This window comes from Thamnophis sirtalis, unplaced genomic scaffold (genome assembly GCF_051295495.1).
Source record: "Thamnophis sirtalis isolate CommonGarterSnake01/CBP01778 unplaced genomic scaffold, rThaSir2_p1.2 scaffold_3, whole genome shotgun sequence".
Taxonomy (NCBI): Eukaryota; Metazoa; Chordata; class Lepidosauria; order Squamata; family Natricidae; genus Thamnophis; species Thamnophis sirtalis.
In genome coordinates, this window is record NW_028261383.1 from 122,472,629 (window position 1) to 122,488,508 (window position 15,880).

At 40.0% G+C, this 15,880-nt stretch overlaps 1 protein-coding gene across 2 annotated transcripts in view; it reads left to right on the top strand.

Moving 5' to 3' along the window:
- ST6GALNAC2 (ST6 N-acetylgalactosaminide alpha-2,6-sialyltransferase 2) overlaps positions 1-15,880 on the top strand; it is a 48,686-nt gene that overhangs the window by 16,075 nt on the left and 16,731 nt on the right. For both annotated transcript variants that reach the window (XM_014065248.2, XM_014065249.2), the window contains exons 2-4: positions 9,326-9,418; positions 11,168-11,207; positions 14,797-14,971. In XM_014065248.2, coding sequence (XP_013920723.2) covers positions 9,326-9,418; positions 11,168-11,207; positions 14,797-14,971 — 308 coding nt within the window. The remainder of the gene's footprint in view (positions 1-9,325; positions 9,419-11,167; positions 11,208-14,796; positions 14,972-15,880) is intronic.

A 15,880-nucleotide genomic window follows, 5' to 3' on the forward strand; every position in this document is an offset into this window, starting at 1 on the left:
GATCTGGTTAGATGTTTAAACCCCCCCAGGTGCAATATTTCATACTGCAGGAAGGAAGGAAGCTCAAGTCAATTAAGTGACCTTGTTGACCAAAGAGAAGTCAGCAGCTGTTCTGCACTTTTTCCACTTGAAAGGAGTTGATTTTCTACCAGCAGCTATAAAGTTGTTTGTGACTAAATCACTAGCTCGGTTTCTTTGGGGAGTCCAGATAGAGCAGTGTTTCACTTTTGCCAACATTAAGAGAGGTCAATTTAAATTTGAAGGCTATCCTTCAAACCAGGGGTGAAATTCCACAGGTTCTGGAGAACCAGTAGCAGAAATTTTGAGTAGTTCAGAGAACTGGCTTGCCCCAGAGTGGGGTGGGAATGGAGATTTTGTAATATCCTTCCCCCAGAGTGGCAAGGGAATGGAGATTTTGCAGTATCCTTCCCCTGCCACACCCACCAAGCCACGCCCACAGAACCGGTAGTAAAAAAAAATGAATTTCACCACTGCTTCAAACCCCAGACTTCTAGTATCTGATACAATATTTAATTGGAAGCTGAAGTGCTGAATTTGCCTGTCCTAAGTTTGTCTGGCTGGTTAAATTTATGTCAAATGCTGTCTGCTTTTGAATATCTTGGGTTTTTTTAAAAAATAAAATAATTGAACTGTTTCCATAGCAGTAGTTGTTCAAACTTTGAGGGGAGGGGGTATTACGGCTTTCTAATTGCTCCTTTTCCTCATCTGTCGACAGGTTTGACAGCCTAGATTTATGTTATTCATTTCCTGACTCCCAACAGTCGACTTCAACCCATTCCCTTCAAATCTATGATCATTCTAATTTTTATACCACACTACTCATCCTATGTTTATATGGACAAATTTGAGAATTGTATTATTGGCGCTATATTATCATTAGCCTATGTTCTTGAAAATTATGATTTGTTGGAAAAATATTGCAGTTTAAAAAAGGGTATTTTGTGGGTATTAAGAAATTTAAACTGTGTGTCCACCTTCTCCCTGTTTGTCCTCCTTTCCAATTGCTCATATCCTCCTTTGCCTGTTCAGATATATAGGTTGGTCTGTCTTTTTTAACATTTACTGGTGGTAGTCAATTCGAATGAAACTTTGTATGTATGCTTGTTCTCCAGAGCTCCTACTACCTATGAGTCATGACTGGCCTACATGCTTGAGTTTTGGATTGAGAAATCATGATTTATGCAGAGCTCCCCCCTCCTCCAAATCCAGAAGTTGGAAGTCCAATCCCAGCCGAGAACCAGCCTCTTGTCTGTTTTGATTGAGCCTAGATACTAGAAAGGGGCCCAGTGTAGTCTAATAGTTAGGGTCTGTCTCTTAGTCCTAGGTAGCAGGCAAGGGCAAACCATTTCCTAAATCTTGCCAAGAAAATTACAGGGAAGACAACACTGACTTGAAAGCACATATACAGATACTAGAAAACCATTGCAGGAGCATGTTTTCATATACTGCCATTTACTTTATTTCTTTATTTCATTGCAAATTGCTCAACAACAATATTCAATAATAGATTTAATTATTCCCTTTTTCATGAACCCATTTCCCCTTGTGATTCTGGAATCCTGGAAATGGTTGACTCTATTGTCTTAAGCTGTGATTTTTTTAAAAAAAAGTGCAGATAGAAACAATGGCTTGATGTTGCCTTTTTAATGGTCTCTTTCTGGATATTCATATGAGTTATTTGCATTGTTTATTTTCTCTCAGTTAAGCAGCCTGTTATATACAAGGTAGCTGGATTCACTAGTAAACAAGCCAACTAAAAATTATTGCAGGTTCACCCATTATCTGTTAATAGGTTGTGTGTCTGCTTTGTGTTTTATCTCTGGGATAAATTTTGCTGCTGTTCTGAGGTTGTAATTACCATCTAAGTGATAATAGAGTGAATTTGTGTTCCAGAGTGAAAACATTTAAATATTCTCTCTAGCTGAGATTAACTTCTAGTGAGCAACACATGAATGTGATTTGGCACTCTGTTCCGGTGTGATATTTTTAACTTCACAGCCTTATAGTCCTGATTCTTCCATTTTTCATCCACTTGGGTTTACCTTGCTTAGATCTAGGAAACTCTATCAAATTTTAATGTATCTTAACTTGAAATAATTCTCAATTTTTATATATTTATAGTCTCCAGGCCTGTGGAGATGGGTTTCTTGAAGTCCATTCTAACTGTTACAGCTTAGGTACTTGACCTTTTGTCAATGTTTGTGTAGGTAGAGCTAGACCAAGTTGTCCAGAAAACCTTTGTGATGGCCAGATGGAAATGTGCACATTATTGTACAAAAATAAATATATTTACATGGGCTTCTGCACTGAAGGCTTAAAACGCTAGCTTAACCGTATCTGAAGCTTTATATGAAGAATCCATGCAGTTACCCAGCTAGGCATGACTTGTCTTGTAAAGCATAGTATCCTTGGTGGAAGTTTTTTGTGTGAAAGGCAAGCTGCCAGATCACTGAGGTCAAACACCAAAGCAGTTAACCAGGACATTCAGGTTTATAAACTAGCTCAGTTGTGTTAGGATGTAGAAATATTTCCCTTAGAGCCATTTACTGCTGGCTCCTACTTATGCACAAATATTCCCTAGCAACATTTTAAAAACGTTGACACCATAATATTGCTCCAGGTATAAACAGCACAACCTTAGTGTAGTGTAGCTTAACTCAGCTTTGCTCAGTATATTTAAAACTTGGCAATTTTGCAACGTGTGGACTTCAACTCCCAGAATTCCCTAGCCAGCATGCCATGTTTGAGAAACCCTGACTTAGCTGTGCCATTGATAAAATGGTATTTTTCCTCCTTAAACCAATAGCATCCAGTGAGAACTATAATATGTGGAAAATATATTCAATTTCACTGTTCTTTATGTTGAAGATCAAGACAGAAGATTGCTGGTGAATGGGGTCATAGCAGTATTTATTGACTACTACCTGATAACCCGCCCTTGTCCTGGTATTTATTTATAGGGGGAAAATGTCTGGACCAAACATAATTTCTAATGTTGGATTTTCCCCCTTGTGGAGTACTGTGAAGCTGCTACCAGGGCAACTCCACTGCACTGTACAGTAGAAGCCATTTTATGGCAGTATAGTAGAAGCCATTTGAAGGCACAACAGGCTATCGTAACAGACACCCCCCCTCCCCCCGGAGGGCTGTTACAACACCCCCACAGTATTTGTTTCCAGAGAGTAAGTCATCTGTGTACCAAGTTTGGTTGAAATTGCTCGAGGCATTCCAGCATTATGCTGGAACATACAAACACAGCCACTTCTATATCTATATAGATTTTAGGCTAATGCAGGGCATCTACCCCTGTCTGGTTCCCAGTGAGCCTCATTTGCAAATGCCACAATTCTGATCTTGTCTCCCTAAAAAGTTGGACACAGTAACATTGTGCTGGAGTTGCACAATAATGCTTCATTGCTCAGCTGGTGTTATATATTCTTTCACTATACAACCGAAGCAGTGGAATAATGGGATCAATAATGCTTCCCTACTCCGTCTCCCAAATTTGGAGGTATGCAGCAAAGAAATGAAGAGGGCAAAAAAATTCAAAGTGTTCTTGTGGCTCGGCTTCCTTTTGTGACTGATTTTTTCAACTTTAGTCAACTTAAATTACAACAGAAAGGGAGGTGTTGATTCATTGTTAGAAAAAGCTTTTCAACAATAAAAGTGGTGTAATCAGTCACTAGGGGGAAATGGTGAGTTCTTTTTCATAGTGTACAGGTAGTCCTCGACTTACAACAGTTCACTTAGTGATCTTTCAAAGTTACGACAGTGAAAAAGTTAATTATGACCATTTGGCAGATTTATAACCATTGCAGCATCTCCAAGGTTACGTGATTTTTCTGATGCTTGACAACTGATTCACATTTATGATGGTGGCAGTGTCCCTGGATCGTGTGATCCCCCTTTTCCGACCTTTTGGCAAGCAAAGTCAATGGGGAAGCAGATTCACTTAACAACCGGGTCACTAATTTAACAACTGAAACAATTCACTTAACAAATGTGGCAAGAAAAGTCTTAAAATGGGGCAAAACTTAACTTTAAAAATTTCTCACTTTGCAGCATAAATTCTGGACTGAATTGTGGTTGTAAGTTGAGGACTATCTTTAATTTTATTATTCTGTAGTAGTGTAAAATATTGGTGGAGAATTAAAATGCCATTCGTTTTTTATTACTCATATCCAATCTGTCAAGCACAATGATTTTACAGCTTTCATGTGGCAATATATGAATGTCTATATGGATTGTAGACTTTGTTGCTGGCCTGAATGGGGTGGGGTGGGGTGGGAGGGTAATCAATGGTGACAAACTGGTAGGCATAACTGGGGTTATCAAAGCCTTACCTCTTTGAATGGTGTGCATGCAACTCACATTAAAAAGGAGCAGGGCTTTGATCACTTGATTCTACCAATCACTTTGACACTGTCGATATTCTCTACTGACGCCCCTGGCTCTGATGTCCGTAATCAGGGAATGGGCTATTGAATAATAAATTAACATTGTTATTAGCAATCAGGTCTCACCAAAGCTAAAAAGGAGTTGAATGCTAAAGCACGCTATTTGATGCTAATACTAAAGAGTGAGCAATGCTGTGCAGCTGGACATGAGAATTCTGTTCACATGCATTGTGGTTTAGTGTTTCTGCAGAATGCAAAATCTCAGATCCAGAGAACCTGACTTGCTTCTCAGAGTGTTGTCTATGGAGATTCTCAAGTCATCCAGGTCATGGTTATCCCAAAGGTGCTTTTTTCAAGAGGCAACTGGACTTTCTGGTTTTTCTTTGAAGACGTTTTGCTTCTCATCCAAGAAACTTCCTCAGTTCTTCTTCCCACCATCCAGTCAGAGCTGAAAAAGCTTCTTGGATGAGAAGTGAAACGTCATTAAAGAAAAAACAAAGACCAGTTGCCTCTTGAAAAAAAGCACCTTTGCGATTCGCAGATTGTTGTGTTTGTATGTTGCAATAATGCTGCCAGACAGCGTTATCGGCTTTGCCAGTTCTGTGTTTAAGTCTGTGTTCTTCTACAGGCAATCAGTGATGCCTGAGCTGAGAATATCAATTATTTGGGTGATGGAGAGCAGTGGTGGGGTGCAAAACTTACTGAATCAGGATTGACGTCTCCCCTTTGTTTTTATCCTTTTCAGCATGATGAAGAGTGAAAAGTTGTGCAAGGCTTTTAATTCTGCAACTTACCGTATTTTTGGAGTATAAGACGCACTGGAGTATAAGATGCACCTTAGTTTTTGGGGAGGAAAATAGGGGGAAAAAATCCTGCCTACCAGGTATTCATCTGGCTAGCATCCTTAGTCTGGTCAGCTTCAGCACATAAGTTTGCTGGTTTTGAGCACGCACCTGGTTGGGGATAAAAAACAGCTTGTAAAGCACAGCTGATTGTTGGAGAGAGAAGCAATGAGAAAAGCAGGGGAAGCCCGGAAGATCACTTCACTCACTAGCGCCTCATTAGGGCTGAAAAACAGATTCTAAAGCACAGCTGATCATCAGAGGAAGCAGCAATGAGAAAAACAAACAAAGCACAGAAGATCGCTTTGCTCATTAGCGCCTCATTAGGGCTGAAAAATAGCTTCGTAAAAAGCTACATTCGGAGTATAAGACATACCCCAATTTTTCAGCCTCTTTTAGTAGGTAAAAAGTGTGTCTTATACTCTGAAAAATATGCTATGTGTACTATCCCATATTAGTAGGTGATTGTGCAGGACAGAAAACTTGGTTAGTTATGGCTTGAGAGATGTGGTTTGTAAATTTCATGGCCTAATGGCATAATGACTTTTTGTGGTAACTGACATTCTACACCTCTTTTATAAGTTAGCCTCCCATGTTAATTTTGTATGGCATGCCTTTTAAGAGGTGAATTTCATTATTATTTTTTAAATTCCACAATACTTTTTTTATAAACTGCTTCAGGAATGTGTGCTATGAGAAGCAGCATATAAATACTTTTGTCAAAAAAAAATCAGTAACAAGCTTCTTTCCTGTCATATCTGCAACCTCAGGAAAATTTACCTTTGAATGTAAATTGTTAAAATTGACGTGTTTCAGATTGTTTCTCAACAGTTGTGCATGCCGTTTTTGTGAACTTGGGAAGTCCTTGGCAAGTTCCAATCATGATTAGAAAGGGAGGCTTGTAAACTTAATGTTCTTTAAAGGGCATTACTGCGAGAAAGTATGTTGAGAAAGAGTTACCCTGTGGTAAGATAGGTAGCCAATAAATAGAATACATAAATAAGATGGTTGATGCCGTCATTTCCCGGGGCTCAATCCTACCGGAAACTACTGTCCTGTAGTCTGCTTGGAAGGAGTAGCTGGAGTACTTATACAGGCGTTCTCCTTTCCTTTCCTTTTCTGGAGAAGTTCTGTCTAATCTATCATAGAGAAGGACTACAGGTAACCCTTGACTTACGGCCACAATGGAGCCCAAAACGTCTGTTCCTAAACAAGACAGTTGTTAAATGACTTTGATTACCTTTTTTGCCACAGTTGTTAAATAAACCACTGTAATTGTTAAATAAATCTGGCTTCCCACATTGACTTTGTCAGAAGCCAGCTAGGAAGGTTACAAATGCTGATCACATGACCCCGGGACAATGCAGCTGCCATAAATGCATTGCTAAGCACCCATATTTTGATCAAGTGCCCATGGGGATGCTGCAACAGTTGTAAATGTGAAAACCAGTCATAAGTCACTTTGTTCACTGCTGTTGTAACTTCGAATGGTCACTAAATGAATACTTTTAAATTGAACACTATGTGCATGCCAGCAATACCAGAAGCCTGTCAGTGGCCACTTTCCAGCTCACCAATAGGGTACTGCAGAAAATGTTAATCGGTGAATGTCTCATTCTGAGCTGTTCAGTTCTCAGAGCAAGAAAAACACAATCCCTTCCCCCCCCGCTTCATTTAGAAAGAAAATTGAGTTAATTAGCTGCTTTGATATGTTGAAAATGTACTACGTGCATTTGTCTGTAAATGTCTATGTTTATTTGCTATAAATGAGAGGCCATCACGTTCCCATTCCTTTGTAGCACTTAAAAGCTTCCTGGAAGTTGTGATGATGAAAGAGAGAATGCTGGTAATTGTACAATCAAATGATTTCCCCAGTGACACTAATAGGGGTTGCATTTTTTTTATAGTGGAGATAAGTCTAAATCAGGGATGTGCAACAATTTGACTTGCCTGGGCCACACTGAATGAAGAGGAATTGTCTTGGGCCACATATAAAATATGTAGTTGATGTATAGAAATCACCTATTCATGTTAAAGGTTTACATTCTTGTGGGCCCGCATTACTGGCTGTCCATGGCAACGTGTGGCGGGCCATGGGCTGGACATGCTTGGTCTAAATAATTCCAACAGGCAAGGTGCCAAATATTGCTAGGGCGAGGGAGAGACTGATATCCCCTCCATACAGAAGGAATTGTTCATACACATATCCCAGACATGAGGCAGTTCCCCCCTCCCCTTTTTTTAAAAGCAACTTGGGACAGTGCAGTCAACTGGTCCCTGGCAGAGACAAAGAGGGAATAAAAAGGCCCCATACGAAATTCACTCTAACTTTACATAGGCTAATGGCATATTGAGGAACAGTTGTAAGGATCATCCAAGAGTCAAGCACCCCAAATCCATCCTGGCTGCATTTTAATATGGAACCAGCAGAATGGTCTACACTTGCCTGGTTCTTTCCAAAGTAAAATTTTTAAAAGTTAATAGGAAGGGAGACTTGTGAAGCCATCAAGAAACCTTTACAGAGCCTTCTGCAGGATGCTGCACCTGTGTTGACAGTGTGGAAATGGGAGGGGGGAAGAGTTGCCAATGGGAACGACAAAGAGCTCACAAATTCTGCAGAGCCTCAACGTTACAAATGGAAAAGGTGTGTCAGTAAGAGAGAAATGATTTCAGCTGTACCATAGTTGAGCCAAAATTAATTAGCTTGGTCAGTGATAGTGGCATGGAAACACAGCTCTGGAACAGAGGATTTGAAGAACAAGAAGTGGCATGGAAGCAGCTTTTGTTTTGATCTGGTCAATTCCATTCCCTCCTTAGCAAAACACTTTATAGACAGTATCAATTGACTTTAGGGAGCCATAGTCAAGGTGAAGTTGACTCAGGCAGGTGTGGTAGATACTAACAAAGTGTTTTTTAGAGTCTAACTAGCTGATAACCCGGCATAGCCCGGGTATGCCTTTTCAGTAGTAGCTCCGACCCTTTGGAACGATCTCCCCGTGGAGATTCGTACCCTCACCACCCTCCAGACCTTCCGCACAGCCCTCAAGATCTGGCTATCCCGTCAGGCCTGGGGTTAAAGATTATAATCCGTCCCCGCCCGAATGATGAATGTTGCTCTATTTTTTTAATTATGTATTGTTCTATACGTCATTGTATGTATCCCCTCCTACATAAGTTGTAAGCTGCCCTGAGTCCCCTCAGGGAAAAGGGCGGCCTATAAATAAACTTATACTATACTATACTACTACTATACTACTATCCCTATCCTACATTAGAGGGAGTCCCCTTGTGGAATACTGTGAAGCCATTACCATGGCAACTCCACTGTGCTGTACAGTAGAAGCCATTGTAAGGCACAACAGGCTGTATCTTAACAGAACCTGAATCCAAAATACACATTATCACTGTCAAAAGTACTGTGACTTGACACAATAGATATAATTCAGTCGTTTTCATTTCAGTGGCCGGGTGTTCTGGAGTTATGCTGTAACACACAGACACACACAGACACCCCCCCTGAGAGGTGTTAGGGGTATCTTACTCCCACAGTATTTGTTTCCAGAGAGTAAGTCATCTGTGTTCCAAGTTTGGTTGAAATTGCTTGAGGCATTTTCCAGAATTATGCTGGAAAATACACACACACACACACACACATACACACACACATACACACACACACACACATATGTAGGTTTTAGTACATTTTCATGGGTTGCTAGCCACTATCAGATTAATTGTTATTCTATAATTGTTATTCTAAATTACATTTGCATATAGTTTGGAGGAAGGAGATACAGAAACATAATTTGAGAAGGGGGTTGTAAAATGGGAGGTCAGAAATGTATGCAGCTACAGAATAGCATGGCTATTTTTCTAGAAATTTAAACAATATTGCTTATCCAGTGTTTATTTTAATATTACTGCCTCTCTTAATTTAATCCATGCACCAATCCAATGGGGTACAGCTGTACTCCATTGTTGTTCACTGCGAAATGATTTCTAACATCATACAAGCCCTTGTGGGTTGCTTTGGTTAAACTTTCCCTCTTGCCTGTTATTTTCCAGAACACAGCAGCAAGAAATATGGGACCTAGAAGATGCAGACATATTGCAAGACGTAAGAAATCGTGATTTGATTAGAAGAGCCATCATGAAGAGGTTAGGCTTCTCATAGAAATGTGGTTTTCTTCTGATAAAATACCATAGGGTTTCAAACTTATCATTTTGGGATAGCAAGAGCCTGCAGCTGACTTCGTTAGCTAAAACCAGCCTTGCATGTTAAATTTTTGTGATCTTTCTATATGGTTAACTGCTACTGTTCTTGTTGCCAAGAGTGACCCATGTTTGTCCTTAGAAATTGATGATCAAGAATTGTTTCTGTTGGAGTAAATACACAAATACGTTATGGAGGCAAGGCATGCTTTCAATAGCTGATCTGATAGAAATCTACAGAATTACACAATTGTATTTCATATTTACTCTCAGAATGCTCTGGACAATTTTAAAGGCTGAAGCCACAGATCAGTTTCCAGTTTAAACTAAACAAACTAACAAGCAAACTAAAACTGGAGGAGAGGGAGAAGGCAATTTTCAGGACCTAATCCAAAGCATAAACCTTTTGGCAATCAACCAACTGGTAAGAAAGAAAGGGAACTCCGCTACGAAGCAGGAGATGTAGGAAGCAAACCAGTGGTGGGATTCATTTTTTAAAATTACTACTTCTGTGGGCGTGGCTTGGTGGGTGTGGCATGGCTTGGTGGGTGTGGCAAGGGAAGGGTACTGTAAAATCTCCATCCCCCCCCCACTCCAGGGGAGGGGTTATTGCACAATCCCCAGTTCCTCCCGACCAGCTGGGACTCGGCAGGCAGAGAATACATAGGGGCAGGGCAAGTCAGAGGTGGTATTTACTGGTTCTCCGAATTACTCAAAATTTCCACTACCGGTTCTCCAGAACTGGTTAGAACCTGCTGAACACCACCTCTGAAGCAAACGGGTCAATTAAAAAGGACTCGGATGCCTATCCACTAACGCTCTAAGTATGAGGAACAAACAGGGCGAATTTGAAGTCCTAGGACATGAGGGCAGATATGACATTGTTGCCATTACCCAAACTTGGAGGGGTGAAACCCATTTCTGGAATGTACTGCTAGAAGGATTTAAATTGTTCAAAAGAAACAGACCTAAAAAAAGAGGAGGTGGAGTTGCATTATATGTAAGAAATAAATATACCTCTAAAAGGATGAAAACCTTCATGAATGCATGTGAGTTAATATAAAAGGAATGACATTGCCATAAGTGTTTACCAAAAACCACCCAGCCAAACACAGAAAATAGATGAACTTTCTGCTAATAAATTAGTTAGATGTTCAGGAAATATACCACAATAATAATGGGAGACTTTTAACTACCCTGACATCAAAAGGGAGACAAACTCTGCACCAAGTGGGAGATCAAACAGGTTCCTGATGAATCTGGCAGACAGCTCTTGTCACCCAAAAAGTAGAGGAAGGAACTAGAGGGACAGCTGGACTTCATTCTTAAATGGTTAAATATTCTGGTTGTTCACCTTGGTTTGAGATTACCACAGGTTTCATCTTCGCAAGTACAATGCAAGCAAATGCTGAATGTATATGATTGTCTACTTAAAAATTAACCATTGTGGGGGTGGGGGGAGATAACAAAATGTACCAGTGTGGTGGATTTTCATATTGCCTGTCTTTTAGCCAATGCTTATAACAGGGATGAGAGTGAAATCTAATATTGCTATTTACATGCAGGTCTTTTGATTTGAATTGTAGGAAGCATAAGTTCCTCAGAAAATGTTATTGTTTCTGTGAATGCAGAATCCATAGTTTTTGAACAATGAAATGCAAGTTTTACTCCTTTTCCTTGTTATTTTATTTTCAGGAGAAATTCAACGAAAGATGTGTCTAGCCCCAAGGAGAAGGTAACAAGCATATCAGCATATCATGCATATTAAAATATCTTATTTGTCAGTTTGTTGTTTCAGTGATAATGCTCAAATGACCACTTTGATGCATTAGTAACCATTTTTTTTTATTATTCTCTGCTATACCTCCTTTAGTATGTACCTCTAGCACTTACTGAAGAAATGAAGGACTTGGGTCCTCTCAGACCCTTGCATATAGGGCTGCATACAGATGTAATTGTACTTTTAAAAATGCATCAGGACAAGGTTCAGCAGTCCATCTGCGTTTAAAAGATAAAGGCCACCCTTTTTAAGACAGCAAAATCCATATTTTGGACAGAGAGGATGGCTGGCTTGAAAGAGGGGTCAAAGTGGCCATCTATGTCAAAACTGATCAGCCCCTGCTCAACAGAGGGAGAGGCATTTAATGATACTCCTTCTCCATTTTACATGGATGAGATGCTTATTGCCCTATATGGTTCTTTTAACAGCTATCCCTTTTCAGAAATCAAAGTCACATTGGTTATTTCCCAGTTCTTGGGAATTGAGGTGTCAAGCTTGAAAAAAAAGTTTCTTTTTTTATTGTAGGAACTGGGATTAAGATTATTGCTTGCAGTTGAATAATATCAGTCTTATCTCTGTGTTAATTAAGCAGATTAATTAACTTTAAGTATGAGTACGGCCTGGCCTAGACTTGACAACTATTGTCCTTGTAGATTTTAACAAAAAATGAAGGCCAACGATTACTTCTCACATATAAGAAAACTTTCCAAGTAGCAGTAGATACCTACCTTCTTAACCATACCAAAGTGAAATAATTCGTTGGGTGATGACCACTGTTCCCTCTAAGGTGTGCGGCTGCGCGGCCACGCACGTGGCTAGAAACCCCCACGCAGAGATTTCTAACTGCCGTGCAGAGATTTCTACCAAAGCAAACGTGAGGAAGTCCTTTGCAGGCGGCTAGAACTGGCCGCCTGCAAAGGACCTCCCCAGACTTGTTTTGATGAGCCGCCCGTGGCAGTGGTGCCTCTCTCCCCACGCGGAGCACCTGAGCTGGCCCCCGCGTTATCCCTCCCCCTTCCTCTGCTGTGCTTTTGAGGCCGCGGGAGCTAGTAGGAAAGCGGCGGAGGTGGAGGCGACGGCAGGGATAACCCAGAGCCCAGCTGAGGTGCTCCGAGCGGAGGGGGAGGCACCACCGCCGCTGCCATGCAGGAGCTTTGCCGGTGAAGGAGAAGGAGCAAGAGGACTGGCGGCTTTGAAATGCAACCCCCTGGTCCTGCCGGCCGCGGATTTTATTCAGTGTAAGCGGGGGCCAAACACATGCTGAGGCGACTTTGCGCAGTGAGGCGGAGTAATTCAACCCCCCCCCCCAAGAACGTGTGTGTGTGTGTGTGTGTGTGTGTGTGTGAGTGAGAGAGAGAGAGAGAGAGAGAGAGAGAGAGAGAGAGAGAGAGAGAGAGAGAGAGAGAGAGAGAGAGAATGAGAATTGGATCAAAATTGGTGGCCAAAGGAGTGGAGGGAGAGAGGGAAGGAAGGAAGGGAGGGAGGAAGGAAGCCCTGCCCCCTGTAAAAAAAACTGAAGATGGAGCAATGAATGAATAAACCATAAAAGCAACAAACAGTTAATGCATAAGTAAGCTGAGGAGCAAGTTCTCAACTAAGGAAGCAATATAAGAAAGAAATATAAAAAGCTCAATATGCCAAAACACTTATTTTAGTCTTCATTTAATTACTTGTATTGTAGTCTGATGTAACATCTTTTTAAAGTTAACGTTAGTTAGAAAAGATAGGGTACAAAACTTAAATATGACTTAATAAAATTGTACATTCATTTTGAAAAATAAATGCAATACTTGATTAATTTCATATCTTTATTTAAAATAGTTTTGGCATGGCATATAATTTTATTGACTCATTTGGAAATGATGTGGATGTTGTATCTGATTCTGAGGTATATATATTCTTAAGTAACATAACATATAGCATATTGTCCAAACTTGCTAGACTATTTAATTGATCTTACTACTTTAAAGGGGGAGAGTTTCATGATAAATTATTTTATTACATTTATGTTGCATTTATATATTATATTTATTACATTTATATTCCACATTATATATTTGTATTGTTATTTTAGTGTATATTGTCAATTTCGATAGATATTATATTGATATATCAATACTGATTTTAATCATACTAAATAACAATTACTGCTATTATTTATCAGCATTACATATTTACAGTTTTTAATATTGAGTTAGTCATATTTTAGAATAATAGCGTTATCTTTTAATAGGATAATTGACAAAATCTAATTCACATGTGATGGGTTGCATTCCAAAGGAATGTGAGAGGACAGGTTGCCTGCAAAATGCCAGGACCCAGGACCCTGTTGGTGCCAGTCTCTCTCTAGCCAGTCTAACAATCTAAAAGCTGAGCAGAGAGCCTTTTTTTTTTCAGGGTGAGCGGAAAAGTATAGTGTTTGAGTGGCACTTTTCATGTCTGGCATTCATCGGGCTGAAACCTCGCTCGCAATTGGCGCTTGACGCTTGGAAGGTTGCGCAAATGTCCAGCAGACGCGACAGCAGTTCAAACTGTGGCTCTCTTAGGTGCTCAGGCATGAAACTGTGCAGCTCACACACTATACTTTTCCGCTCACACTGAAAAAAAATTAGAGGGAACATTGGTGATGACTCGGTGTATTGCATGATCTTTCCAATGTGATTTATTCATAAAGTATGGTTCAGCACAACTACAGCACAATGAGCCTAGAATCGATAAACAGTTAATAAATCAGTGCTATTGTTCCTGTACATTTTCACATGATTTAAACACATTCGGAATATTCTCGCACTCGGTACTGCTTCTATATACTTTTAAGTATGCAGTATACGTTCTGTATATTTCTGCCTACTTTAAGTGCAGTAGGAGATTTCCAGAGATTAAAAACCAAACTCCTGGACAATCTCAAATACTCTGAATGTGTCAAAATGGAATCTATCTTTTAAAAATTTGATCACTTTATTCTGAATCAAGAGTTGGATTTTCTATTATTTACAACAGAAATTGCATTTGGGGTACAAGTAATCCTCGAGTTACAACCAGAATTGAGCCCCAAATTTATGTTGCTGAGACATTTATTAAGTGGGTTTTGCCCCATTTTACGACTTTTCTTGCTACATTTGTCAAGTGAATTACTGCCATTGTTAAATTAGTCACACGGTTGCTATGCGGATCTGGTTTCCCCATTGACTGCTTGTCAGAAGGTCTCAAAAGGGAACCCATAATCATACTGCAATTGTCATAAATATGAGTCAGTTGCCAAGTTTCTAAATTTTGATCACATGGCTATGGGGATACTGGTCATAAGTGTGAAAAACAGTCACAACTCACTTTTTTCAATTCCATTGTAACTTTAAACAGTCACTAAACGAACTGTTGTAAGTCGAGGACTACTTGAATTATAATATAGGTATGCTATAATATATTTGGACCTGTTGTATGCACATTGCTCTGAATGGCCAGTGAAAGTGGTCTTTCCACAAAACTATAGATAGATTGCAATGTTTCCTGCCTTTCAAATTTACTCACTTCTAATCTCTCTCAGTCTAGATCATGCCTCTCATCATTAAAATCCAGAGTGAAGCACAATCCCACATTTGAGAAGCAGTTTGATTTTGATATCCCTGTGTTTATGTGGGAGCAGCACTTCACTCCTGAGACTTGGGGGAGACTGAAGGATCGCAGTGTTCCATATGGTTGGCGTGATGTGCCATATCCAGGTATAGACCCATATAGAGCTTTAGTGGTGGAAGATGGGGCTTTGATGAACGTTGTGTCTTGTTGGACCAAATTGTTTGATTATTGGCCTAACCTCATTGCTGCAACAGATGTCAAAAGGGTTAGCAGACAAACCAGTGTTCATGATTCACGTAAATTTTTCAAGAGTTTTAAACTTTCCAAATTTACAAGACACAGGGCCAGGAGTTTCATATTATATATTTTCTTCAGGGCATCTCCATTCCCTTTTAGAGATTGCGGGGAGGTCTCTCGTGCATACGCAGGATGGGACACATGGGAGGGTCACGTGCGCATTGCATTATGGGTGCAATGCCTTGCCTTATTCAAAAAAACCCATGTACTTTTAAAAAATAGATGCATATCAAAATATCAAAATTGATATTTTCATTTGAAATGATATAGATCACAGAGGACTACTATCCCTAACATGCATCAGAGATCATATTAAAGATTTAAACCACTCTTTGTATTAAAGATGAAGTCTGTCATCATCTGTCTTTGCACATGGATGTAGTTTTCTCTTAAAAGAGAAGCCAGAGGGGCAATGCTTCTCAACCTTGGCAAGTTTAAACTGTGTGGAGGACAATTCCCAGTTTTTCCCAGTCAGCATTAATCACATTTCAAAGTTGACTAGAAACACTGCACAGGGGTCCATGATGAGGCCAGCAGGAAAAGGAAGTTAACACTTTTCATTGCCTGGCTGCCCTAACCAAAAATCCCTCTTCTCAAGAAAAGTTGCAGCTTGAGTCTGTAATGGCTGCAATATAAAGGATAAGGTTTAGCATCCTGCTGTGTACAAATTCAGATTCAATAACCTTGCAACTTTTTAAAACGTGCAGTGAGTGGAAACATCCAGTGGAACTTCGTGTAGATTAAATAGCAGTGGGGCA